Here is a 25,642-nt window from a genome sequence, read left to right as displayed (position 1 = left end):
TGAGTGTAACTTCAGGAAGCCATAATTTGAGAGAGTGTAACTCAGTAAGCAAAATGTTAGAGAGTGTAACTTTCAGTAAGCCATAAGCCATAATGTGAGAGAGTGTAACTTCAGGAAGCCATAATGTGAGAGAGTGTAACTTCAGTAAGCCATAATGTGAGAGAGTGTAACTTCAGGAAGCCATAATGTGAGAGTGTAACTTCAGGAAGCCATAATGTGAGAGTGTAACTTCAGGAAGCCATAATGTGAGAGAGTGTAACTTCAGAAAGCCATAATGTGAGATAAACTTCAGTAAGCCATAATGTGAGAGAGTGTAACTTCAGGAAGCCATAATGTGAGAGAGTGTAACTTCAGTAAGCCATAATGTGAGAGAGTGTAACTTCAGTAAGCCATAATGTGAGATAGTGTAACTTCAGTAAGCCATAATGTGAGAGAGTGTAACTTCAGGAAGCCATAATTTGAGAGAGTGTAACTTCAGTAAGCAATAATGTTAGAGAGTGTATCTTCAGTAAGCCATAATGTGAGATAGTGTAACTTCAGGAAGCCATAATGTGAGAGAGTGTAACTTCAGTAAGCCATAATGTGAGAGAGTGCAACTTCAGTTAGCCATAATGTGAGAGTGTGTAACTTCAGGAAGCCATAATGTGAGATAAACTTCAGTAAGCCATAATGTGAGAGTGTAACCATTCAGTAAGCCATAATGTGAGAGAGTGCAACTTCAGGAAGCCAAAATGTGAGAGAGTGCAACTTCAGTAAGCCAAAATGTGAGAGAGTGTAACTTCAGGAAGCCATAATGTGAGAGAGTGTAACTTCAACTTCAGTAAGCCATAATGTGAGAGAGTGTAACTTCAGGAAGCCATAATGTGAGAGTGTAACTTCTTCAGTGAAGCCATAATGTGAGAGAACTTCAGTAAGCCATAATGTTAGAGAGTGTAACTTCAGTGCCATAATGTGAGAGAGTCAGGAAGCCATAATGTGAGAGAGTGCAACTTCAGGAAGCCATAATGTGAGAGTGTAACTTCTTCAGTGAACCATAATGTGAGAGAGTGTAACTTCAGTGAACCATAATGTGAGAGAGTGTAACTTCAGGAAGCCATAATGTGAGAGTGTAACTTCAGTAAGCCATAATGTGAGAGAGTGGAACTTCAGGAAGCCATAATGTGAGAGAGTGCAACTTCAGGAAGCCATAATGTGAGAGTGTAACTTCTTCAGTGAACCATAATGTGAGAGAGTGTAACTTCAGTGAAGCCATAATGTGAGAGAGTGTAACTTCAGGAAGCCATAATGTGAGAGTGTAACTTCTTCAGTGAACCATAATGTGAGAGAGTGTAACTTCAGTAAGCCATAATGTGAGAGAGTGTAACTTCAGGAAGCCATAATGTGAGAGTGTAACTTCTTCAGTGAACCATAATGTGAGAGAGTGTAACTTCAGTGAAGCCATAATGTGAGAGAGTGTAACTTCAGGAAGCCATAATGTGAGAGTGTAACTTCAGTGAACCATAATGTGAGAGAGTGTAACTTCAGTGAAGCCATAATGTGAGAGAGTGTAACTTCAGTGTAACTTCAGGAAGCCATAATGTGAGAGTGTAACTTCTTCAGTGAACCATAATGTGAGAGAGTGTAACTTCAGGAAGCCATAATGTGAAATGTGAGAGAGTGCAACTTCAGGAAGCCATAATGTGAGAGTGTAACTTCTTCAGTGAACCATAATGTGAGAGAGTGTAACTTCAGTGAACCATAATGTGAGAGAGTGTAACTACAGGAAGCCATAATGTGAGAGTGTAACTTCTTCAGTGAAGCCATAATGTGAGAGAGTGTAACTTCTTGAAGCATATAATGTGAGAGAGTGTAACTTCAGGAAGCCATAATGTGAGAGAGTGTAACTTCAGTGAAGCCATAATGTGAGAGAGTGTAACTTCTTCAGTGAACCATAATGTGAGAGAGTGTAACTTCAGGAAGCCATAATGTGAGAGAGTGTAACTTCAGTAAGCCATAATGTGAGAGAGTGTAACTTCAGTGAACCATAATGTGAGAGAGTGTAACTACAGGAAGCCATAATGTGAGAGTGTAACTTCTTCAGTGAACCATAATGTGAGAGAGTGCAACTTCAGGAAGCCAAAATGTGAGAGAGTGTAACTTCAGGAAGCCATAATGTGAGAGTGTAACTTCTTCAGTGAACCATAATGTGAGAGAGTGCAACTTCAGGAAGCCAAAATGTGAGAGAGTGCAAATTCAGGAAGCCATAATGTGAGAGTGTAACTTCTTCAGTGAACCATAATGTGAGAGAGTGTAACTTCAGTGAACCATAATGTGAGAGAGTGTAACTACAGGAAGCCATAATGTGAGAGTGTAACTTCTTCAGTGAACCATAATGTGAGAGAGTGTAACTTCTTCAGGAAGCCATAATGCGAGAGTGTAACTTCAGGAAGCCATAATGTGAGAGAGTGTAACTTCAGTAAGCCATAATGTGAGATAATGTGTGTAACTTCAGTGAACCATAATGTGAGAGAGTGCAACTTCAGGAAGCCATAATGTGAGAGAGTGCAACTTCAGTAAGCCATAATGTGAGATAAACTTCAGTAAGCCATAATTTGAGAGTGTAACTTCAGGAAGCCATAATGTGAGAGTGTAACTTCTTCAGGAAGCCATAATGTGAGAAAGTGTAAGTTCAGTAAGACATAATGTGAGTGTAACTTCAGGAAGCCATAATTTGAGAGAGTGTAAGATCAGTAAGCAATAATGTTAGAGAGTGTATCTTCAGTAAGCCATAATGTGAGAGAGTGTAACTTCAGGAAGCCATAATGTGAGATAAACTTCAGTAAGCCATAATGTGAGAGTGTAAAGCTTCTTCAGGAAGCCATAATGTGAGAGTGTAACTTCAGGAAGCCATAATGTGAGAGAGTGTAACTTCTTCAGGAAGCCATAATGTGAGAGTGTAAACTTCAGTAAGCCATAATGTGAGATAAAACTTCAGTAAGCCATAATGTGAGAGAGTGTAACTTCAGGAAGCCATAATGTGAGAGAGTGTAACTTCAGGAAGCCATAATGTGAGAGTGTAACTTCTTCAGTAAGCCATAATGTGAGAGTGTGTAACTTCAGGAAGCAATAATGTGAGATAAACTTCAGTAAGCCATAATGTGAGAGTGTAACTTCAGTAAGCCATAATGTGAGAGAGTGCAACTTCAGGAAGCCATAATGTGAGAGTGTAACTTCAGTGAACCATAATGTGAGAGAGTGTAACTTCAGTAAGCCATAATGTGAGAGAGTGTAACTTCAGGAAGCCATAATGTGAGAGAGTGTAACTTCTTCAGTGAAGCCATAATGTGAGAGAGTGTAACTTCAGTGAAGCCATAATGTGAGAGAGTGTAACTTCAGGAAGCCATAATGTGAGAGAGTGTAACTTCAGTGAGCCATAATGTGAGAGAGTGTAACTTCAGTAATGAACCATAATGTGAGAGAGTGTAACTTCAGGAAGCCATAATGTGAGAGTGTAACTTCAGTGAAGCCATAATGTGAGAGAGTGTAACTTCAGGAAGCCAAAATGTGAGAGAGTGTAACTTCAGGAAGCCATAATGTGAGAGAGTGTAACATCAGTAAGCCATAATGTGAGAGAGTGTAACTTCAGTGAACCATAATGTGAGAGAGTGTAACTACAGGAAGCCATAATGTGAGAGTGTAACTTCTTCAGTGAACCATAATGTGAGAGAGTGCAACTTCAGGAAGCCATAATGTGAGAGTGTAACTTCTTCAGTGAAGCCATAATGTGAGAGAGTGCAACTTCAGGAAGCCAAAATGTGAGAGAGTGCAAATTCAGGAAGCCATAATGTGAGAGTGTAACTTCAGTGAACCATAATGTGAGAGAGTGTAACTTCAGTAAGCCATAATGTGAGAGAGTGTAACTTCAGGAAGCCATAATGTGAGAGTGTAACTTCTTCAGTGAAGCCATAATGTGAGAGAGTGTAACTTCAGGAAGCCATAATGTGAGAGTGTAACTTCAGGAAGCCATAATGTGAGAGAGTGCAACTTCAGTAAGCCATAATGTGAGACAGTGCAACTTCAGGAAGCCATAATGTGAGAGGGTAACTTCAGTAAGCCATAATGTGAGAGAGTGCAACTTCAAGAAGCCATAATGTGAGATAAACTTCAGTAAGCCATAATGTGAGAGTGTAACTTCAGGAAGCCATAATGTGAGAGTGTAACTTCTTCAGGAAGCCATAATGTGAGAAAGTGTAAGTTCAGTAAGACATAATGTGAGTGTAACTTCAGGAAGCCATAATTTGAGAGAGTGTAAGATCAGTAAGCAATAATGTTAGAGAGTGTATCTTCAGTAAGCCATAATGTGAGAGAGTGTAACTTCAGGAAGCCATAATGTGAGATAAACTTCAGTAAGCCATAATGTGAGAGTGTAACTTCTTCAGGAAGCCATAATGTGAGAGTGTAACTTCTTCAGGAAGCCATAATGTGAGAGTGTAACTTCTTCAGGAAGCCATAATGTGAGAGAGTGTAACTTCAGAAAGCCATAATGTGAGATAAACTTCAGTAAGCCATAATGTGAGAGAGTGTAACTTCAGGAAGCCATAATGTGAGAGAGTGTAACTTCTTCAGGAAGCCATAATGTGAGAGTGTAACTTCTTCAGTAAGCCATAATGTGAGAGAGTGTAACTTCTTCAGGAAGCCATAATGTGAGAGTGTAACTTCTTCAGTAAGCCATAATGTGAGAAAGTGTAACTTCAGTAAGACATAATGTGAGTGTAACTTCAGGAAGCCATAATTTGAGAGAGTGTAAGTTCAGTAAGCAATAATGTTAGAGAGTGTATCTTCAGTAAGCCATAATGTGAGATAGTGTAACTTCAGGAAGCCATAATGTGAGAAAGTGTAATTTCAGGAAGCCATAATGTGAGAGAGTGCAACTTCAGTTAGCCATAATGTGAGAGTGTGTAACTTCAGGAAGCCATAATGTGAGATAAACTTCAGTAAGCCATAATGTGAGAGTGTAACTTCAGTAAGCCATAATGCGAGAGAGGGTAACTTCAGTAAGCCATAATGTGAGAGAGTGCAATTTCAGTAAGCCATAATGTGAGACAGTGCAACTTCAGAAAGCCATAATGTGAGAGAGTGTAACTTCAGGAAGCCATAATGTGAGAGAGTGTAACTTCAGTAAGACATAATGTGAGAGAGTGTAACTTCAGGAAGCCATAATGTGAGAGCGTAACTTCAGTAAGCCATAATGTGAGAGAGTGTAACTTCAGGAAGCCATAATGTGAGAGTGTAACTTCTTCAGTGAACCATAATGTGAGAGAGTGTAACTTCAGTGAACCATAATGTGAGAGAGTGTAACTTCAGGAAGCCATAATGTGAGAGTGTAACTTCTTCAGTGAACCATAATGTGAGAGAGTGCAACTTCAGGAAGCCATAATGTGAGAGAGTGTAACTTCAGGAAGCCATAATGTGAGAGTGTAACTTCTTCAGTGAACCATAATGTGAGAGAGTGCAACTTCAGGAAGCCAAAATGTGAGAGAGTGCAAATTCAGGAAGCCATAATGTGAGAGTGTAACTTCTTCAGTGAACCATAATGTGAGAGAGTGTAACTTCAGTGAACCATAATGTGAGAGAGTGTAACTTCAGGAAGCCATAATGTGAGAGTGTAACTTCTGTTAGAGAGAGTCAGTGAACCATAATGTGAGAGAGTGTAACTTCTTCAGGAAGCCATAATGTGAGAGAGTGTAACTTCAGGAAGCCATAATGTGAGAGAGTGTAACTTCAGTAAGCCATAATGTGAGAGTGTAACTTGTGAGAGTGTAACTTCAGTAAGCCATAATGTGAGAGAGTGCAACTTCAAGAAGCCATAATGTGAGATAAACTTCAGTAAGCCATAATGTGAGAGTGTAACTTCAGGAAGCCATAATGTGAGAGTGTAACTTCTTCAGGAAGCCATAATGTGAGAAAGTGTAAGTTCAGTAAGACATAATGTGAGTGTAACTTCAGGAAGCCATAATTTGAGAGAGTGTAAGATCAGTAAGCAATAATGTTAGAGAGTGTATCTTCAGTAAGCCATAATGTGAGAGAGTGTAACTTCAGGAAGCCATAATGTGAGATAAACTTCAGTAAGCCATAATGTGAGAGTGTAACTTCTTCAGGAAGCCATAATGTGAGAGTGTAACTTCTTCAGGAAGCCATAATGTGAGAGAGTGTAACTTCAGAAAGCCATAATGTGAGATAAACTTCAGTAAGCCATAATGTGAGAGAGTGTAACTTCAGGAAGCCATAATGTGAGAGAGTGTAACTTCTTCAGGAAGCCATAATGTGAGAGTGTAACTTCTTCAGTAAGCCATAATGTGAGAGTGTGTAACTTCAGGAAGCCATAATGTGAGATAAACTTCAGTAAGCCATAATGTGAGAGTGTAACTTCAGTAAGCCATAATGTGAGAGTGTAACTTCAGGAAGCCATAATGTTGAGAGAGTGTAACTTCAGTAAGCCATAATGTGAGATAGTGTAACTTCAGGAAGCCATAATGTGAGAAAGTGTAACTAATCAGAGAAGCCATAATGTGAGAGAGTGCAACTTCAGTTAGCCATAATGTGAGAGTGTGTAACTTCAGGAAGCCATAATGTGAGATAAACTTCAGTAAGCCATAATGTGAGAGTGTAACTTCAGTAAGCCATAATGTGAGAGAGTGCAACTTCAAGAAGCCATAATGTGAGATAAACTTCAGTAAGCCATAATGTGAGAGAGTGCAACTTCAGGAAGCCAAAATGTGAGAGAGTGCAACTTCAGGAAGCCATAATGTGAGAGAGTGCAACTTCAGGAAGCCATAATGTGAGAGTGTAACTTCAGGAAGCCATAATGTGAGAGCGTAACTTCAGTAAGCCATAATGTGAGAGAGTGTAACTTCAGGAAGCCATAATGTGAGAGTGTAACTTCTTCAGTGAACCATAATGTGAGAGAGTGTAACTTCAGTGAACCATAATGTGAGAGAGTGTAACTACAGGAAGCCATAATGTGAGAGTGTAACTTCTTCAGTGAACCATAATGTGAGAGAGTGTAACTTCAGTGAACCATAATGTGAGAGATTGTAACTTCAGGAAGCCATAATGTGAGAGAGTGTAACTTCAGGAAGCCATAATGTGAGAGTGTAACATCTTCAGTGAACCATAATGTGAGAGAGTGCAACTTCAGGAAGCCATAATGTGAGAGAGTGCAACTTCAGGAAGCCATAATGTGAGAGTGTAACTTCTTCAGTGAACCATAATGTGAGAGAGTGTAACTTCAGTGAACCATAATGTGAGAGAGTGTAACTACAGGAAGCCATAATGTGAGAGTGTAACTTCTTCAGTGAACCATAATGTGAGAGAGTGTAACTTCAGGAAGCCAAATGTGAGAGAGTGCAACTTCAGGAAGCCATAATGTGAGAGAGTGCAACTTCAGAGAAGCCATAATGTGAGATAAACTTCAGTAAGCCATAATGTGAGAGTGTAACTTCAGGAAGCCATAATGTGAGAGTGTAACTTCTTCAGGAAGCCATAATGTGAGAAAGTGTAACTTCAGTAAGACCATAATGTGAGAGAGTGTAACTTCAGGAAGCCATAATTTGAGAGAGTGTAAGATCAGTAAGCAATAATGTTAGAGAGTGTATCTTCAGTAAGCCATAATGTGAGAGAGTGTAACTTCAGGAAGCCATAATGTGTGAGAGTAATCTTCAGTAAGCCATAATGTGAGAGTGTAACTTCTTCAGGAAGCCATAATGTGAGAGTGTAACTTCTTCAGGAAGCCATAATGTGAGAGAGTGTAACTTCAGAAAGCCATAATGTGAGATAAACTTCAGTAAGCCATAATGTGAGAGAGTGTAACTTCAGGAAGCCATAATGTGAGAGAGTGTAACTTCTTCAGGAAGCCATAATGTGAGAGTGTAACTTCAGTAAGACATAATGTGAGTGTAACTTCAGGAAGCCATAATTTGAGAGAGTGTAACTTCAGTAAGCAATAATGTAAGAGAGTGTAACTTCAGTAAGCCATAATGTGAGATAGTGTAACTTCAGGAAGCCATAATGTGAGAAAGTGTAACTTCAGGAAGCCATAATGTGAGAGAGTGCAACTTCAGTTAGCCATAATGTGAGATAAACTTCAGTAAGCCATAATGTGAGAGTGTAACTTCAGGAAGCCATAATGTGAGAGTGTAACTTCTTCAGGAAGCCATAATGTGAGAAAGTGTAAGTTCAGTAAGACATAATGTGAGTGTAACTTCAGGAAGCCATAATTTGAGAGAGTGTAAGATCAGTAAGCAATAATGTTAGAGAGTGTATCTTCAGTAAGCCATAATGTGAGAGAGTGTAACTTCAGGAAGCCATAATGTGAGATAAACTTCAGTAAGCCATAATGTGAGAGTGTAACTTCTTCAGGAAGCCATAATGTGAGAGTGTAACTTCTTCAGGAAGCCATAATGTGAGAGAGTGTAACTTCAGAAAGCCATAATGTGAGATAAACTTCAGTAAGCCATAATGTGAGAGAGTGTAACTTCAGGAAGCCATAATGTGAGAGAGTGTAACTTCTTCAGGAAGCCATAATGTGAGAGTGTAACTTCTTCAGTAAGCCATAATGTGAGAAAGTGTAACTTCAGTAAGACATAATGTGAGTGCAACTTCAGGAAGCCATAATGTGAGAAAGTGTAACTTCAGTAAGACATAATGTGAGTGTAACTTCAGGAAGCCATAATTTGAGAGAGTGTAAGTTCAGTAAGCAATAATGTTAGAGAGTGTATCTTCAGTAAGCCATAATGTGAGATAGTGTAACTTCAGGAAGCCATAATGTGAGAAAGTGTAACTTCAGGAAGCCATAATGTGAGAGAGTGCAACTTCAGTTAGCCATAATGTGAGAGTGTGTAACTTCAGGAAGCCATAATGTGAGATAAACTTCAGTAAGCCATAATGTGAGAGTGTAACTTCAGTAAGCCATAATGTGAGAGAGTGCAACTTCAAGAAGCCATAATGTGAGATAAACTTCAGTAAGCCATAATGTGAGACAGTGCAACTTCAGAAAGCCATAATGTGAGAGAGTGCAACTTCAGGAAGCCAAAATGTGAGAGAGTGCAACTTCAGTAAGACATAATGTGAGAGTGTAACTTCAGGAAGCCATAATGTGAGAGCGTAACTTCAGTAAGCCATAATGTGAGAGAGTGTAACTTCAGGAAGCCATAATGTGAGAGTGTAACTTCTTCAGTGAACCATAATGTGAGAGAGTGTAACTTCAGTGAACCATAATGTGAGAGAGTGTAACTACAGGAAGCCATAATGTGAGAGTGTAACTTCTTCAGTGAACCATAATGTGAGAGAGTGTAACTTCAGTGAACCATAATGTGAGAGATTGTAACTTCAGGAAGCCAAAATGTGAGAGAGTGTAACTTCAGGAAGCCATAATGTGAGAGTGTAACATCTTCAGTGAACCATAATGTGAGAGAGTGCAACTTCAGGAAGCCATAATGTGAGAGAGTGCAACTTCAGGAAGCCATAATGTGAGAGTGTAACTTCTTCAGTGAACCATAATGTGAGAGAGTGTAACTTCAGTGAACCATAATGTGAGAGAGTGTAACTACAGGAAGCCATAATGTGAGAGTGTAACTTCTTCAGTGAACCATAATGTGAGAGAGTGTAACTTCAGGAAGCCAAAATGTGAGAGAGTGCAACTTCAGGAAGCCAAAATGTGAGAGAGTGCAAATTCAGGAAGACATAATGTGAGAGTGTAACTTATTCAGTGAACCATAATGTGAGAGAGTGTAACTTCTTCAGGAAGCCATAATGCGAGAGTGTAACTTCAGGAAGCCATAATGTGAGAGAGTGCAACTTCAGTAAGCCATAATGTGAGAGAGTGCAACTTCAGGAAGCCATAATGTGAGAGAGTGTAACTTCAGGAAGCCATAATGTGAGAGAGTGCAACTTCAGTTAGCCATAATGTGAGAGTGTGTAACTTCAGGAAGCCATAATGTGAGATAAACTTCAGTAAGCCATAATGTGAGAGTGTAACTTCAGTAAGCCATAATGTGAGAGAGTGTAACTTCAGGAAGCCATAATGTGAGAGTGTAACTTCTTCAGGAAGCCATAATGTGAGAAAGTGTAAGTTCAGTAAGACATAATGTGAGTGTAACTTCAGGAAGCCATAATTTGAGAGAGTGTAAGATCAGTAAGCAATAATGTTAGAGAGTGTATCTTCAGTAAGCCATAATGTGAGATAGTGTAACTTCAGGAAGCCATAATGTGAGAGTGTAACTTCTTCAGGAAGCCATAATGTGAGAGTGTAACTTCTTCAGTAAGCCATAATGTGAGAAAGTGTTACTTCAGGAAGCCATAATGTGAGAGAGTGTATCTTCAGTAAGCCATAATGTGAGAGAGTGTATCTTCAGTAAGCCATAATGTGAGAGAGTGCAACTTCAGGAAGCCAAAATGTGAGAGAGTGTAACTTCAGGAAGCCATAATGTGAGAGCGTAACTTCAGTAAGCCATAATGTGAGAGAGTGTAACTTCAGGAAGCCATAATGTGAGAGAGTGCAACTTCAGGAAGCCATAATGTGAGAGAGTGCAACTTCAGGAAGCCAAAATGTGAGAGAGTGCAACTTCAGGAAGCCATAATGTGAGAGCGTAACTTCTTCAGTGAACCATAATGTGAGAGAGTGTAACTTCAGTGAACCATAATGTGAGAGAGTGTAACTACAGGAAGCCATAATGTGAGAGAGTGTAACTTCAGAAAGCCATAATGTGAGATAAACTTCAGTAAGCCATAATGTGAGAGAGTGTAACTTCAGGAAGCCAAAATGTGAGAGAGTGTAACTTCTTCAGGAAGCCATAATGTGAGAGAGTGTAACTTCTTCAGGAATCCATAATGTGAGAGTGTAACTTCAGGAAGCCATAATGTGAGAGTGTAACTTCAGGAAGCCATAATGTGAGAGTGTAACTTCAGGAAGCCATAATGTGAGAGTGTAACTTCTTCAGGAAGCCATAATGTGAGAAAGTGTAACTTCAGTAAGACATAATGTGAGTGTAACTTCAGGAAGCCATAATTTGAGAGAGTGTAAGTTCAGTAAGCAATAATGTTAGAGAGTGTATCTTCAGTAAGCCATAATGTGATAGAGTGTATCTTCAGTAAGCCATAATGTGAGAGAGTGTAACTTCTTCAGGAAGCCATAATGTGAGAGAGTGTAACTTCAGTAAGCCATAATGTGAGAGAGTAACTTCAGTAAGCCATAATGTGAGAGAGTAACTTCAGGAAGCCATAATGTGAGAGTGTGTAACTTCAGTAAGCCATAATGTGAGAGAGTGTGTGACTTTTTGAGAGTCCCTCCCCTGCACTGTGACTGTCTGCCTATGGGCCCTGGTCAAAAGTAGTGCACTATATAGGGAATAGGGTTTGATTTGAGACACTGCCTCAGTAGCATGAAACTTGCTGTTTGCAGCTTGGCTTGACTTGGCATGGAGACAGAAGAGAGAACTTGATATATGCAAAGCTGGAATCAAGACTCTCTATTCACAACCTCACTTCTGTCATTTCCATCTGAACAGGGCTCCTGTGTCTGGTGTGTGTGTGTGTGTGGGGGGGGTGCGTGTTTCAGGCTGGGGGATGAGGAGGGTGGCGTGGAGGGTTGGAAGGGGGATGACGAGGGGGGCACAGAGTGTTGGAGGGGGGATGAGGAGGGGGGTGCGGAGGGTTGGAGGGGGGATGAGGAGGGAAGTGCGGAGGGTTGGAGGGGGATGAGGAGGGGGATGTGTGTGCGTGTGTGCTTATGAACACTGCCTCTCCACAGCAACATGCAGGCACACACACACACACAGATACACACAGACTCTGGAGCTGTAGCTGTACCCTAGCTGGTTGGAAGGTTGTGGTGCTGAGAGGAGAGGAGAGGAGAGGAGAGGAGAGGAGAGGAGAGGAGAGGAGAGGAGAGGAGAGGAGAGGGGAGTCCAGTAGAGGAGAGGAGAGGAGAGGAGAGGAGAGGAGAGGAGAGGAGAGGAGAGGAGAGGAGAGGAGAGGAGAGGAGAGCCCTTGATTGGAGTGCTGCTGACTGCAGTCCACTCCTACTCCCATCATCACTGATACATAAAGCTGTCTCTTTGCTGCCTAGTTAATGTGTAATCATTAGTTCAACTGTCACCCTGGCTCAGTGGTGTCTGTTGGGAGGAGATGAATGAAACAGTATCAAACTAAATAATGGAAATCATGTTTGATCACTTTTCCATTTATTCCATTTCAGCCATTACAATTAGCCCATCCTGGGATATCTCCCCCCACCAGCCACCACTGCTCTGGTTCCACATCAACCTCTGAAACACACATTGGAGTGAAGATTTCTGGACATTCTTATTCATGTGACCAGGCGACTGTGAGCCCTGCCATTCTCTAGTACCCCCTGATCTGACCAGGTGACTGTGAGCCCTGCCAGTCTCTAGTACCCCCTGATCTGACCAGGTGACTGTGAGCCCTGCCAGACTCTAGTACCCCCTGATCTGACCAGGTGAATGTGAGCCCTGTCATTCTCTAGTACCCCCTGATCTGACCAGGTGACTGTGAGCCCTGCCAGACTCTAGTACCCCCTGATCTGAAATTCATTACCTCTCACTTAGCCAAACCACTCTTTTTGTATCCTGATGTCATTTGAGGAAGACATGATGACACGGTGGATCAAGAACAAGACGACCATCAAAACTCCTGCCACCCGTTAGAAAACCTGTTGTTGCCATAGCGTCACTCACGTACGTACCTGACGTTGTCATGACGCTGGATGTAGATCTTATGAAAGATCCTCTCGGGCGGCTTCAGGAAGTCCTCCTTCATCTCCATGGCAACGTTCCTGGGCAACAGGCTCATGAGGAGGCGCTCCTAAAGCAGGAGTGGGAGAATCCGAAAGACAGAGTGGGCGGAGGTAAATCATGAGGTCATATTATGTAAAAGTAAAAAAAACGAACTCGCTCATTATTAATAGTATGCCTCCCAAATTACAGCGTATTTCATAATATAGTGCACTTCATCCGCCCATGTCGGACACAGCCCCATCCTCCAGAGGTTACAGCAGCAGAGGTCAAATGGATGCATTTTGATCAACAGCATTACAGTAGCCTACAATAGACATACATACAGGTAACTGTCAAAATAAAGGAAACACCAACATAAAATGTCTGAATAGGGTGTTGGGCACCACGAGCCAGAACAGCTTCAATGCATCTTGACATAGATTCTACAAGTGTCTGGAACTCTATTGGAGGGATGAGATACCATTCTTCCACGAGAAATTCCATCTTTAGGTGTTTTGTTGATGGTGGTGGAAAACGCTGTCTCAGGCGCCGCTCCAGAATCTCCTTACGTGTTCAATTGGGTTGAGATCTGGTGACTGAGACGGCCATGGCATATGCTTTACATCATTCTCATGCCAATCAAACCATTCAGTGACCACTTGTGACCTGTAGATGGGGGCATTGTCATCCTTTGGGGGCATACCATGGTAACCAAAATAATAGCCAGAAAATGGCCTGACCAGCCTTTTAGTACATGATGAATCAATTTTAAGCATGATGGGATGTTAATTGCTTAATTAACTCAGGAACCAAAACTGTGTGGAAGGACATGCTTTCAATATGCTTGTATCCCTCATTTAATGTTTCCATTATTTTGGTAGTTACTTGTGTACAAACAGTGCATTCAGAAAGTATTCAGACCCCTTGATATTTCCACATATTGTCACGTTACAGACTTATTATAAAATCGATTAAATTAATTGTGTTCCTCATCCATCTACACACAATGACACATAATGACAAAGCGAAAACATGATTTTAGAGAAAGAAAAAAAACTGATTTACATAAGTATTCAGACCCTTTGCTTTGAGACTCGAAATTGAGCTTAGCTGCATCATGATTCCATTGATTATACTTGATGTTTCTACTACTTGATTGGAGTCCACTTGTGGTAAATTCAATTGATTGGACATGATTTGGCTGCACACACTTGTCTATATAAGATCCCACAGTTGACAGTGCATGTCAGAGCAAAGACCAAGCCATGAGGTTGAAGGAACTGTCCGTAGCATGCCAAGACAGGATTGTGTCGAGGCACAGATCAGGGGAAGGGTACCAAAAAATGTCTGCAGCATTGAAATACAGCAAGAACACAGTGGCTTCCATCATTCTTAAATGGAAGAAGTTTGGAACAACCAAGACTCTTCCTAGAGCTGGTCGCCCGGCCAAACTGAGCAATCGGGGGAGAAGGGCCTTGTTCAGGGAGGTGACCAAGAACCCAATGGTCACTCTGACAGAGCTCCAGAAGGACAACCATCTCTGCAGTACTCCACCAATCAGGCATTTGTGGTAGAGTGGCCAGATGGCAGCCACTCCTCAGCAAAAGGCACATGACAGCCTGCTTGGAGTTTGCTAAAAGGCACCTAAATGTTCTCTGGTCTGATAAAACCAAGATTGAATGCTTTGGCCTGAATGCCAAGCGTCATGTCTGGAGGAACCCTAGCTTCAACCAAACCATAAAGCATGGTGGTGGCAGCATCATACTGTGGGGATGTTTTTCAGCGGCAGGGACTGGAAGACTAGTCAGGATCGAGGGAAAGATGAATGGAGAAAAGTACAGAGGGATCATTGATGAAAACCTGCTCCAGAGCGCTCAAAACCTCAGACTGGGGAGAATTATCAAATATCACATTATGTAAATGTGATATTTCAGTGTTGTATTTGTAACACATTTGCAAAAAAACAACAACCTGTGGGACATTGTGTGTAGATTGATGAGGGGTTTTTCTTTTTTTATCAAATTTAGAATAAGACTGTAACTGTAACTGTAAAATAAGACTGTAACAAAATGCAGAAAAGATAAAAGGGTCTGAATACTTTCCGAATTCACTGTATAATATGTATGTATAAGGCATAACATACATATACTCTGCAAATATATAAGAACTATTGAGAACAACACGCCCATTCTCCCTCATTCAGTAGTGTAGCGTCCATCCCTGTAGCTTCTCAGAGTGTGGTGTTAGAAATGCCATGCCATAGCCTGGTATGACATTAATACCAGTATGCTCCAGTTCCTCCCTGGTCTTGATGCCAGTCTTGACCTTAACAACCACCATGAGCTCAACACTACCACCACCGCTGGTCTTATTAAGGGTAAGGAGCAACAGTGTTGGAGACCTACTTCTCTCTCTCTCTCAGTCGCAAAACATTCCTCTTTATACTTTGATTTCAGTCCACTCAATAGCCTGCATGGACCCATATTCACCAAGCTTCTCAGATTAGGAGTGTTTGTTGCTGTTTTTGTTGTTTTTGCCTTTTAGATTATAATGAATGGACAAGGGGACCTGATCCTAGATCAGCAGTCTGTCTGTGAGATGCTTTATGAATACAGTGTAACGGCTCCCGTTGGTGGTAGGAATAGTAGACCAAAGCGCAGCGTGGTAAGTGTTCATGACTCCTTGTATTCAAAAACACTTAAAACAAAATAACAAACGCGAAAGTGAACAGTTCTGTCAGGCACAGACACTAAACAGAAAACAAGATCCCACAAAACCCAAAAGGAAAATGACAACTTATATATGATCCCCAATCAGAGACAACGATAGACAGCTGCCTCTGATTGGGAACCACACTCGGCCAAAAACAAAGAAATAGAAAACATAGACTTTCCCACCCGAGTCACACCCTGAACTCTAAGGTCAGGGCGTGACATACAGGCCCTGGTCCCATTCTATATGTACTGTAGCCAATTCTACTATCGGAACCAACAAAGAGAGGAATTAGCTAAAACACAAACAAATCGGGCCGATCAGGCTATTGCCATGAGAGCACAGGCCTTGACCCTACATGACTGCACCTACTACCAAGAATACAAAACATTGTTTTGGCAGCAGCTGTAGCAACACAGATAAGCTGCACATGAATTAACAAATGATCAGGATTGCTGTAAAAATTAAAATGAAAATATGAAAGTGCGATCTACCAGGAACCAGTCTGAGATGTACAACATAGAACATATGTTAGGTTTTCTATAACATAGGTTTTATTCTCCCTCTGGAATAATCTAGTACTCATCCTCTCTCCCCTCCTCCATTAATTATTTCTGGTGACGCCCTCTTCGCCGGTCCTGATGCATTAATCGCTCACTAAATGAATGACTTTTTCTAATTATCGCTGAGCTGCTGTGGATAAAACCAACTATTCAATTTGCAGACACTGTTAAAAAACCTGATGACACTCAGTGTACAAAACATTAGGAACACTGGTTCTTTCCATGACATAGACTGACCAGTTGAGTCCAGGTGACAGCTATGATCCCTTATTGATGTCACCTGTTAAATCCACTTCAATCAGTGTAGATGAAGGGGAGGAGACAGATTAAATAAGGATTTTTAAGCCTTGAGACAATTGAGACATGGATTGTGTATGTGTGCCATTCAGAGAGTTAATGGGCAAAACAAAAGATTTAAGTTCCTTTGAACTGGGTATGGTAGTAGGTGCCAGGCGCACTGGTTTGTGTGAAGAACTGTAATGCTGCTGGGTTTTTCACGCTCAGCAGTTTCCTGTGTGTATCAGTAATGGTCCACCATCCAAAGGACATCCAGCCAACCTGACACAACTGTGGGAAGCATTGGAGTCAACATGGGTCAGCATCCTTGTGGAATGCTTTCATAATATTATCACAAAACTCATTGGAAAATGTATAATACTCATTTTAAAAATAATAACACCACCAGGCTGTAACAGTTGTCGTGGGAAGAAGGTGAGGACCAATGCGTAGCGTGGTACATGTTCATCTTTTTAATAAAGTAAACTGAACACTGAATAACAAAACAACAAAGAAACAACCGGAATAGTTCTGTCTGGTGTAGACACACAAAGACTGAAAACAACCACCCACAAAACACAATCGAAAACAGGCTACCTAAATATGGTTCTCAATCAGGGACAACGATTGACAGCTGCCTCTGATTGAGAACCATACCAGGCCAAACACAGAAATAGAAAATCATAGAAAAACTAACATATACAACCCACCCAACTCACGCCCTGACCATACTAAAACAAAAGACAAAACAAAGGAACTAAGGTCAGAACGTGACACACGCTGAAATAAAATGTAAAAAAACAGGTTTTGGTTATTACTGTCAGAATAGCAGACTTATTTTGTTATAGGAAGAATATAATAGACTGGTTTGGTTATTATGATCCAAATGGCAGACTGGTTCAGTGGGGGTTTACATCATAACAAAGTGCTGTTCCCAGATCCCAATCAGGGTGCTGTGTGCGTTTTTGGTACACAGATAAACTAGTGACCTTTAGCGGGCGGCGTGGGGAGGCCATGAAAGCAATCTGCCTGTGTAATAATGACCTGTCAGAGATCAGAGCTGTTACTGCAGGACAGGGAAACAACACAACATTTCATCAGCTAATCTACAAACAACAGGTGTGTGTGTGTGTGTGTGTGTGTGTGTGTGTGTGTGTGTGTGTGTGTGTGTGTGTGTGTGTGTGTGTGTGTGTGTGTGTGTGTGTGTGTGTAACGGGGTATGGGTGCTAAGATATTTGATTCTTATAAGCGACTCCTATAGGTAGGTATATTGGGCTGAGGAGGAGAGGAAGGGTGGGTGTCTAATTTTGTTCATGTGTGTGTGCAGGTGTGTGAGGAGGGGGTGGAGTGTGTGTGTGGTGTGGTGTAATGCGTACGCTGCGCTAATTGTTCTTTCCTCATATAGCTGCTGTCATAGTTACTGTGTGCCTGTGGGCTTATTGTTGCAGAAGCTACATTGGCACCTGCAACCTTTAGAAAGTCACTCTGAAACGTATCAAGCTCAAACACACATTATTTACACAAGATGCACTCTGAAGAATGATGGGTTAAAAACCAACCCAGCGCTGGGTAAATAGTGGACAGAACACGTGTGGGTTATTTTTCACCCCGCAGTTTGGTCACTGAACTATGACCAGATGGGCAGTATTTCCATTACATGTATTTAAAATAGGTATTTTGTATTACAATGGGCTGCTACTACTCTCCAATGTATTTTCTAACAAGATACTTTTGAAAGCTGTAATGTGTATTTTCAAAATACAAAATACCTTTCTATACCATTTCTGTTTAGAGGTTCACAATTTTGTGGCCCCTTTCACCCTAAGTTGGTATCAGAAGTCTGATGGCACCATGGTGTGATAAGAGCTTCTACTAAATGAACTAAATGTAAATGTAGATGTAAAAATGAAATGAGGCCAATGACAATACCTAGTGTGCCTTGCAGTTGTTCATTTCCACATATACAGTTGAAATCGGAAGTTTACATACATTTAGGTAGGAGTCATTAAAACTTGTTTTTCGACCACTCCACAAATTTATTGTTAACAAACTATAGCTTTGGCAAGTCGATTAGGATATCTACATTGTGCATGACACAAGTAATTTTTCCAACAATTGTTTACAGATAGATTGTTGCACTTATAATTCACTGTATCACAATTCCAGGGGGTCAGAAGTTTACATACACTCAGTTGACTGTGCCTTTAAACAGCTTGGACAATTCCAGAAAATGATATCATGGCTTCTTTAGAAGCTTCTGATAGGCTAACAGACATCATTTGAGCAAATTGGAGGTGTACCTGTGGATGTATTTCAAGGCCTATCTTCACACTCAGTGTCTCATTGCTTGACATCATGGGAAAAACAAAAGAAATCAGCCAAGACCTCAGAAAAAAATTGTAGACCTCCACAAGTCTGGTTCATCCATGGGAGCAATTTGCAAACGCCTGAAGGTACCACGTTCAGCTGTTCAAACAATAGTATGCAAGTATAAACACCATGGGACAATGCAGCCGTCATACCGCTCAGGAAGGAGACGCATTCTGTCTCCTAGAGATGAACGTACTTTGGTGCGAAAAGTGCAAATCAATCCCAGAACAACAGCAAAGGACCTTGTGAAGATGCTGGAGGAAACAGGTACAAAAGTATCTATATCCACAGTAAAATGAGTCCAATATAGACATAACCTGAAATGCCGCTCGGCAAGGAAGAAGCCACTGCTCCAAAACCGCCATAAAAAAGCCAGTGTATAGTTTGCAACTGCACATGGGGGCAAAGATCGTACTTTTTGGAGAAATATCCTCTGGTCTGATGAAACAAAAATAGAACTGTTTGGCCATAATGACCATTGTTATGTTTGGAGGAGAAAGGGGGAAGCTTGCAAGCTGAAAAACACCATCCCACCCATGAAGCACGGGGGTGGCAGCATCATGTTGTGGGGGTGTTTGCTGTAGGAGGGACTGGTGCACTTCACCGAATAGATGGCATCATGAGGAAAAAATGATGTGGATATATTGAAGCAACTTCTCAAAACATCAGTCGGGAATTTAAAGCTTGATCGCAAATTGGTCTTCCAAATAGACAATGACCTCAAGCATACTTCCAAAATTGTGGCAAAATAGCTTAAGGACAGCAATGTCAAGGTATTGTAGGGGCCATCACAAAGCCCTGACATCAATCGTATAGAAAATTTGTGGGCAGAATTTAAAAATGCGTGTGCGAGTAAGGAGGCTACAAACCTGACTAAGTTACACCAGCTCTGTCAGGAGGAATGGGCCAAAATTCACCCAACTTATTGTGGGAAGCTTGTGGAAGGCTATCTGAAATGTTTGACCCAAGTTGAACAATTTAAAGGCAATGCTACCAAATACTAAGTGAGTGTATGTAAACTTCTGACCCGCTGAGAATGTGATGAAATAATTAAAAGGTGAAATAAATCATTCTCTCTACTATTATTCTGACATTTCACATTCTTAAAATAAAGTGGTGATCCTAACTGACCTAAGACAGGGAATTTTTACTCGGATTAAATGTCAGGAAAAACTGTGTTTAAATGTATTTGGCTAAGGTGTATGTAAACTTCCAACTTCAACTGTACATTTAGGTAATTTAGCAAACTCTCTTATCCAGAGTGACAGTGCATTCAACTAAGGTAGATAAACAAGAACATATCACAGTCATGGTAAGTGACCGTTACTGAGAATGTTGTTGCAGTTCGGCCGGCCTACTTGCAAATGTCTAATGACAAATATATCAAAATGAAACATTATTTCTTTCTAAAAAGTGTTTTGTTTTGTCATTTGTATTTTTAAATAAATTTGCAAGTAGCCGGCCGAACTGCAAAAACATTCTCAGTAATGATCACAGAAACGTTTTACTTGCTATGACTGTGATATGTTGTTGTTTATCTTCCTCAGTTGAATGCACTGTCACTCTGAATAAAAGCATCTGCTAAATTATCAAAATGTAAATGCATTAAAACATGTATTTCAAATACATGTAACAGAAATACTGCCCATCTCTGATCGTAGCTCAATAACACAGCATCAAAAACCCAACCCAAAAGGTGTTCGGTCCAATATTTTTCCAAATTGAGTTGTTTTACCTCAGCATTTTTAAAGTGGGTGATGTGTTGCCTATGCAAGAAAACAACTCTGCTTGAAAATATGTCCATGTACTCTACTGTCAATATGTACATATTTGTGTGTGTAGTTGAAATAGTGTGTGTGTGTGTGTGTGTGTGTAGTTGAAATAGTGTGTGTGTGTGTGTGTGTGTGTGTGTGTGTGTGTGTGTGTGTGTGTGTGTGTGTGTGTGTGTGTGTGTGTGTGTGTGTGTGTGAAGTGCATGCAAGCATGTATGTCTGCGTGCTTACGCACATACAGCACCAGTCAAAGGTTTGGACACACATACTCATTAAAGGGTTTATCTATGCTTTTACTATTGTATACATTATAGAATAATAGTGAAGACATCAAGACTATGAAATAACACATATGGAATCATGTAGTAACCAAAAAAGTGTTAAACAAATCCAAAATATATTTTATATTTGAGATTCTTCAAAGTAGCCACCCTTTGCCTTGATGACAGCTTTGCACACTCTTGGCATTATCTCAACCAGCTTCATGAGGTAGTCACCTGGAATGCATTTTAATTAAGGTGTGCCTTGTTAAAAGTTCATTTGTGGGTTTTCTTTCCTTCTTAATGCGTTTGAGCCAATCAGTTGTGTTGTGACAAGATAGAGGTGGTATACAGAAGACAGCCCTATTTGGAAAAAGACCAAGTTCATATTATGGCAAGACCAGCTCAAATAAGCAAAGAGAAACAACAGTCCATCATTATTTTAAGAAATGAAGGTCAGTCAATGCGGAACATTTCAAGAACCTTTGAAGTTTCTTCAAGTGGAGTCACAAAACCCATCAAGTGCTATGATGAAACCGGCTCTCATGAGGACCGCCACAGTGAAGGAAGACCCAGAGTTACCTCTGCTGCAGAGGATACTTTCATTAGAGTTACCAGCCTCAGAAATAGCAGCCCAAATAAATGCTTCACAGATTTCAACAGATACATCAACTGCGAGAATTCGGCCTTCATGGTTGAATTGCTGCAAAGAAACCACTACTAAAGGACATCAATAAGAAGAAGAGACTTGCTTGGGCTAAGAAACATGAGCAATGGACATTAGACCAGTGGAAATCTGTCCTTTGGTCTGATGTGTCCAGATTTGAGATTTTTGGTTCTAACCGCCGTGTCTTTGTGAGACGCAGAGTAGGTGAACGGATGATCTCTGCATGTGTGGTTCCCACTGTGAAGCATGGAGGTGGAGGTGTGATGGTGTTTGGGTGCTTTGCTAGTGACACTGTCTGTGATTTATATAGAATTCAAGGCACACTTAACCAGCATGGCTACCACAGCATTCTGCATCAATATGCCATAGCATATGGTTTGTGCTTAGTGGGACTATCATTTCTTTTTCAACAGGACAATGACACAAAACATACCTCCAGGCTGTGTAAGGGCTATTTAGACCAAGGAGAGTGATGGAGTGCTGCATCAGAGGACCTAGCCTCAACCCAATTGAGATGGTTTGGGATAAGTTGGACCGCAGAGTGAAGAAAAAGCAGCCATCAAGTGCTCAACATATGTGGGAACTCCTTCAAGACTGTTGGAAAAGCATTCCTCATGAAGCTGGTTGAGAGAATGCCAAGAGTGTGCAAAGCTGTCATCAAGACAAAGGTTGGCTACTTTGAAGAATCCCAAATATATTTAGATTTTTAAACACTTTTATGGTTACTACATGATTCCATATGTGTTATTTCATAGTCCTGATGTCTTCACTATTATTCTACAATGTAGGAAGTTGTAAAAATAAAGAAAAATTCTTGAATGTAGGTGTGTCCAGACTTATGACTGGTAATGTGTGTATATGTGTGTATATGTGTGTGTGTGTGTGTGTGTGTGTGTGTGTGTGTGTGTGTGTGTGTGTGTGTGTGTGTGTGTGTGTGTGTGTGTGTGTGTGTGTGTGTGTGTGTGTGTGTGTGTGTGTGTGTGTGTGTGCCTGTGTGTGTGTCTCTCTCTTACCTGCTTCTCATTCTCATCCTCTAGTTGTAGCCTTTCCTCTATGCAGCTCCGAGCCTGCAGAAAGACCTTCCTTTGAGCACGCTCAGTCAGCACCCTGACAAAGACTCCAGACAGGTTGACACTGGTGAATAGTACAGCATTGGCCACCAGCTGCAGATCACACGGGACAAGAACAATGTATACAGTCAGTGTATGTGTGTGTGGGGGGGGGGGAAATTTCAAAATAAACCATTGAAGTTATCTATACAATAGACCATAAATGTAGACCACAAAGAGGGAGTAGCGGAGAGATAGGGAGAGAGAGAAGACGGAGAAGGCTATTTATCATTGATACTTGGTTATTGATTCTGTGTGTGTAGTTAATGTGATGACTGAACTCTGGTAACCTTAAACATACCAGGCCATTTTCAAAGGGTAAAGGTTGATTGTTATAGAACACCTACCCAATACCCGATATTAAATATACCCAATATTAAATATACCCCATTTTAAATATACCCGATGCTAAAAATACCCAATATTAAATATACCCAATACTAAATATACCTAATATTAAATATACCCAATATTAAATGTACCCAATAATAAATATACCCTATACTAAATATGCCCGATAAGAAATATTCCTGATACTAACTATATCCAATACTAAAGATACCCGATACTAAATATACCCAATACTAAATATACCCAATAATAAATATACCCAATAATAAATATACCCAATAATAAATATACCCGATACTAACTATACCCAATAATAAATATACCCGATACTAACTATACCCAATAATAAATATACCCAATAATAAATATACAATGCTAATGTCAATACCTTTCTTTCTTTACTTCAGTTCCTGCTTCCTTCCTTTCTTCCTTTCGTAGAACACTGTGACTGCTAATGTAAACCACTTTGATTCTAAAGTCAACATGCTTATTCAAACCACGCAACATAAACCACTTCATATTGATTGGAAAGCATCTTGTGTATACCTAAGGTCCTTCTGTAACCTATATCACCATGACAGGTATTGGACACTTGAATGACTGAATGGTTGGTGTTCAGTTGAATGGAGTTATGAATGGCATTCACATTGGGTTATATAGTAATTCGTTGTTGTGGTGGTGTTGGCGCAAGTTGTTGTTGTATTTCTGTTGTATAATAATGGTGGATTTGTGTTTTTAGTGGGTATACCAAAACATCATGGTTTATAATCTATCATTTCTATATGGATGGTTTATTTTGGAAAGTGGATTAAATTGTGTGAGTGTGCGTGTGTGTGTGTGTATGTGTGTATTGTGTTTTGTTAGATGATTTGTACGTGAAAAGCTCCGCGTGCACTACGCTCTTCGTTTCAGCACCACCGCGAGTGGACAGCATCTGCTGCGTGTGGTTCAATGGTCGGAGGTTTGTATAGCTGGAAAGCCAAAGTGTACCAGGGGAAAGTTTGATACAAAACCTCTCTCACCACCAGGGTCCACAACCACCACACCACCACTTATAACAACAGCAGTGGAGCACTGGCCTATCGATAGACACTGATATTCAATAGAAAATGGAGGGAAATGCACAACTAGTCACACTGAAACAAAGCATAGGCTATAACAGTGAAAACAGGGGACTTGAAGAGAAGGCTGGTTAGTTAAGGCTTAGGTCGGTAGAGCTCGTTCTACATGACAGATTAGCTGACTAACCGGGGATTCTAAATGAGAGTAAATGAGCGGGAGTACCGAGGGTGCAGAACTTACCGGTCTCCAGAGCTTGTGTTTTCTGGCCGTGACTGATGTCGCCGTGACGATGAAGTGGGAAACGGCCACCATCATACCAAACAGCACTGCGAGCAGCGTCCGCACCGGGAGCAGCACGTATGCCACGAGAGTGACCAGCATGAGCTGCCACACGCCTTGCTCCGGTGCGGGGGGAGCCCCCACGCCGGCGGCGCCAAGTGCGAGGGGGAACGGGCAGCAGAGGAGCGCGAAGGTGAAGCTGAAGAGCAGCGCGAGCTTGGCGATCTGCTGCAGCTGCGTCACTTGCAGGTACTTGACGTTGGTGACTATAAAGAGAGAGACGAACACTACGCTGTGCACCGGGTGAGAGCCCTTGGACACCGTGAGCCGGGGACCGGACAGAAGCTCCATCAGCGCGAGGGACGAGGCGGCCACGATGAGCACCGCGAGGGCTTTGAGCGTTGCCGTCTGCTCTAGCTTCAGATTGTAGTTTTGGAAGAGCGTCTCGAGCTCTTTGCTTTCGAACTCGTCCTCGCACGCGACGGCAGCGATGGTTGTACCGGTGGCGGCCGGACAGTGACCCTCCTTCCGGGTCTGGACTCTTTCAAACGAAATTTCCTCCATGTTCGGGCCATTCATAAAGCGGTCTCGGCGCGCGCCCCCAGACTTGGCGTCGGTCCCTCTCCTTTCATGAATTAAACGGGAGCTGCTGGCAGCCCGTGCATCCTAGGATTTCGGCGGCTTGAGCTGGAGGGGAAGGGGGGGTGGGTGTCCACAGCAGTGACAGTAGAGCTCGCGAGTTTAATATCCTCACCCCACCCGCTGCTATCCACAGGTTGACTGTTTCGTCGTCAGAAAGGTAGCCTGAAACAATGTGTCACACAGGAGCGCATCTCTCCCCTTCGCTCACTCTCTGTCTCTCTCTCTCTCTTAAGCGCTCTGGAGGCAGACCACCAGCAGCGCTGTCTCTGCTCAGCCCCAGACAAATGTAATGTTGAGGTACTGGAGAGGTGAGGAGGATCCCACAGAGCAAATGCAGTATATGTTTCTAAAACCATGACACTCCATTTAATATGATATGTTAGGTTAGGTTACATAACATTGGCCTACCAATGTTATAGTGCCATACAATATAATACGAATTGGAGCACATAAAGTATGTTATGAATTACAATTTGTACAATATATTGCACATTTTTGTTGCATATGATATGTTAAAAATTCAAATTTGTTGTCACTAACATTAGCTAAGGTTAGGGTTAGGAGTTAGTTTAAAGGTTTAAGGTTAGCGGTAGGGGAAGGGGAAGGGTTAACTAGCATGCTAAATGGCTAAAAAGTGGTAAGTAGTTCGCTAAAAGGCTAACGTTGTCCATGATGAGATACGAACACACAACATTTGAGTTCATTTTTGCATCAAGTGACCTACTGTCTTATCGAACGTAATACATCGTACTAAACAGGTCAAGTAAAGTAACTTTAACGTAATGTAACATGTCATACTAATGGAGTGG

General features: G+C 41.3%; 1 protein-coding gene across 1 annotated transcript in view; it reads right to left on the bottom strand.

Annotated features, from left to right (window-relative positions):
* Positions 1-24,770, bottom strand: part of adcy1a (adenylate cyclase 1a) — a 124,050-nt gene extending 99,280 nt beyond the window's left edge. Inside the window, exons 1-3 of the mRNA XM_064932985.1 lie at positions 24,153-24,770; positions 22,404-22,553; positions 12,740-12,858 (exon numbers count right to left, since the gene is read on the bottom strand). Of these exons, the coding sequence (XP_064789057.1) occupies positions 12,740-12,858; positions 22,404-22,553; positions 24,153-24,770 (887 nt within the window). The remainder of the gene's footprint in view (positions 1-12,739; positions 12,859-22,403; positions 22,554-24,152) is intronic.
* Positions 24,771-25,642: the final 872 nt, after the last annotated feature.

Source organism: Oncorhynchus masou, chromosome 24 (assembly GCF_036934945.1).
Source record: "Oncorhynchus masou masou isolate Uvic2021 chromosome 24, UVic_Omas_1.1, whole genome shotgun sequence".
Taxonomy (NCBI): Eukaryota; Metazoa; Chordata; class Actinopteri; order Salmoniformes; family Salmonidae; genus Oncorhynchus; species Oncorhynchus masou.
This window is presented reverse-complemented; position numbering and strand designations above follow the sequence as displayed.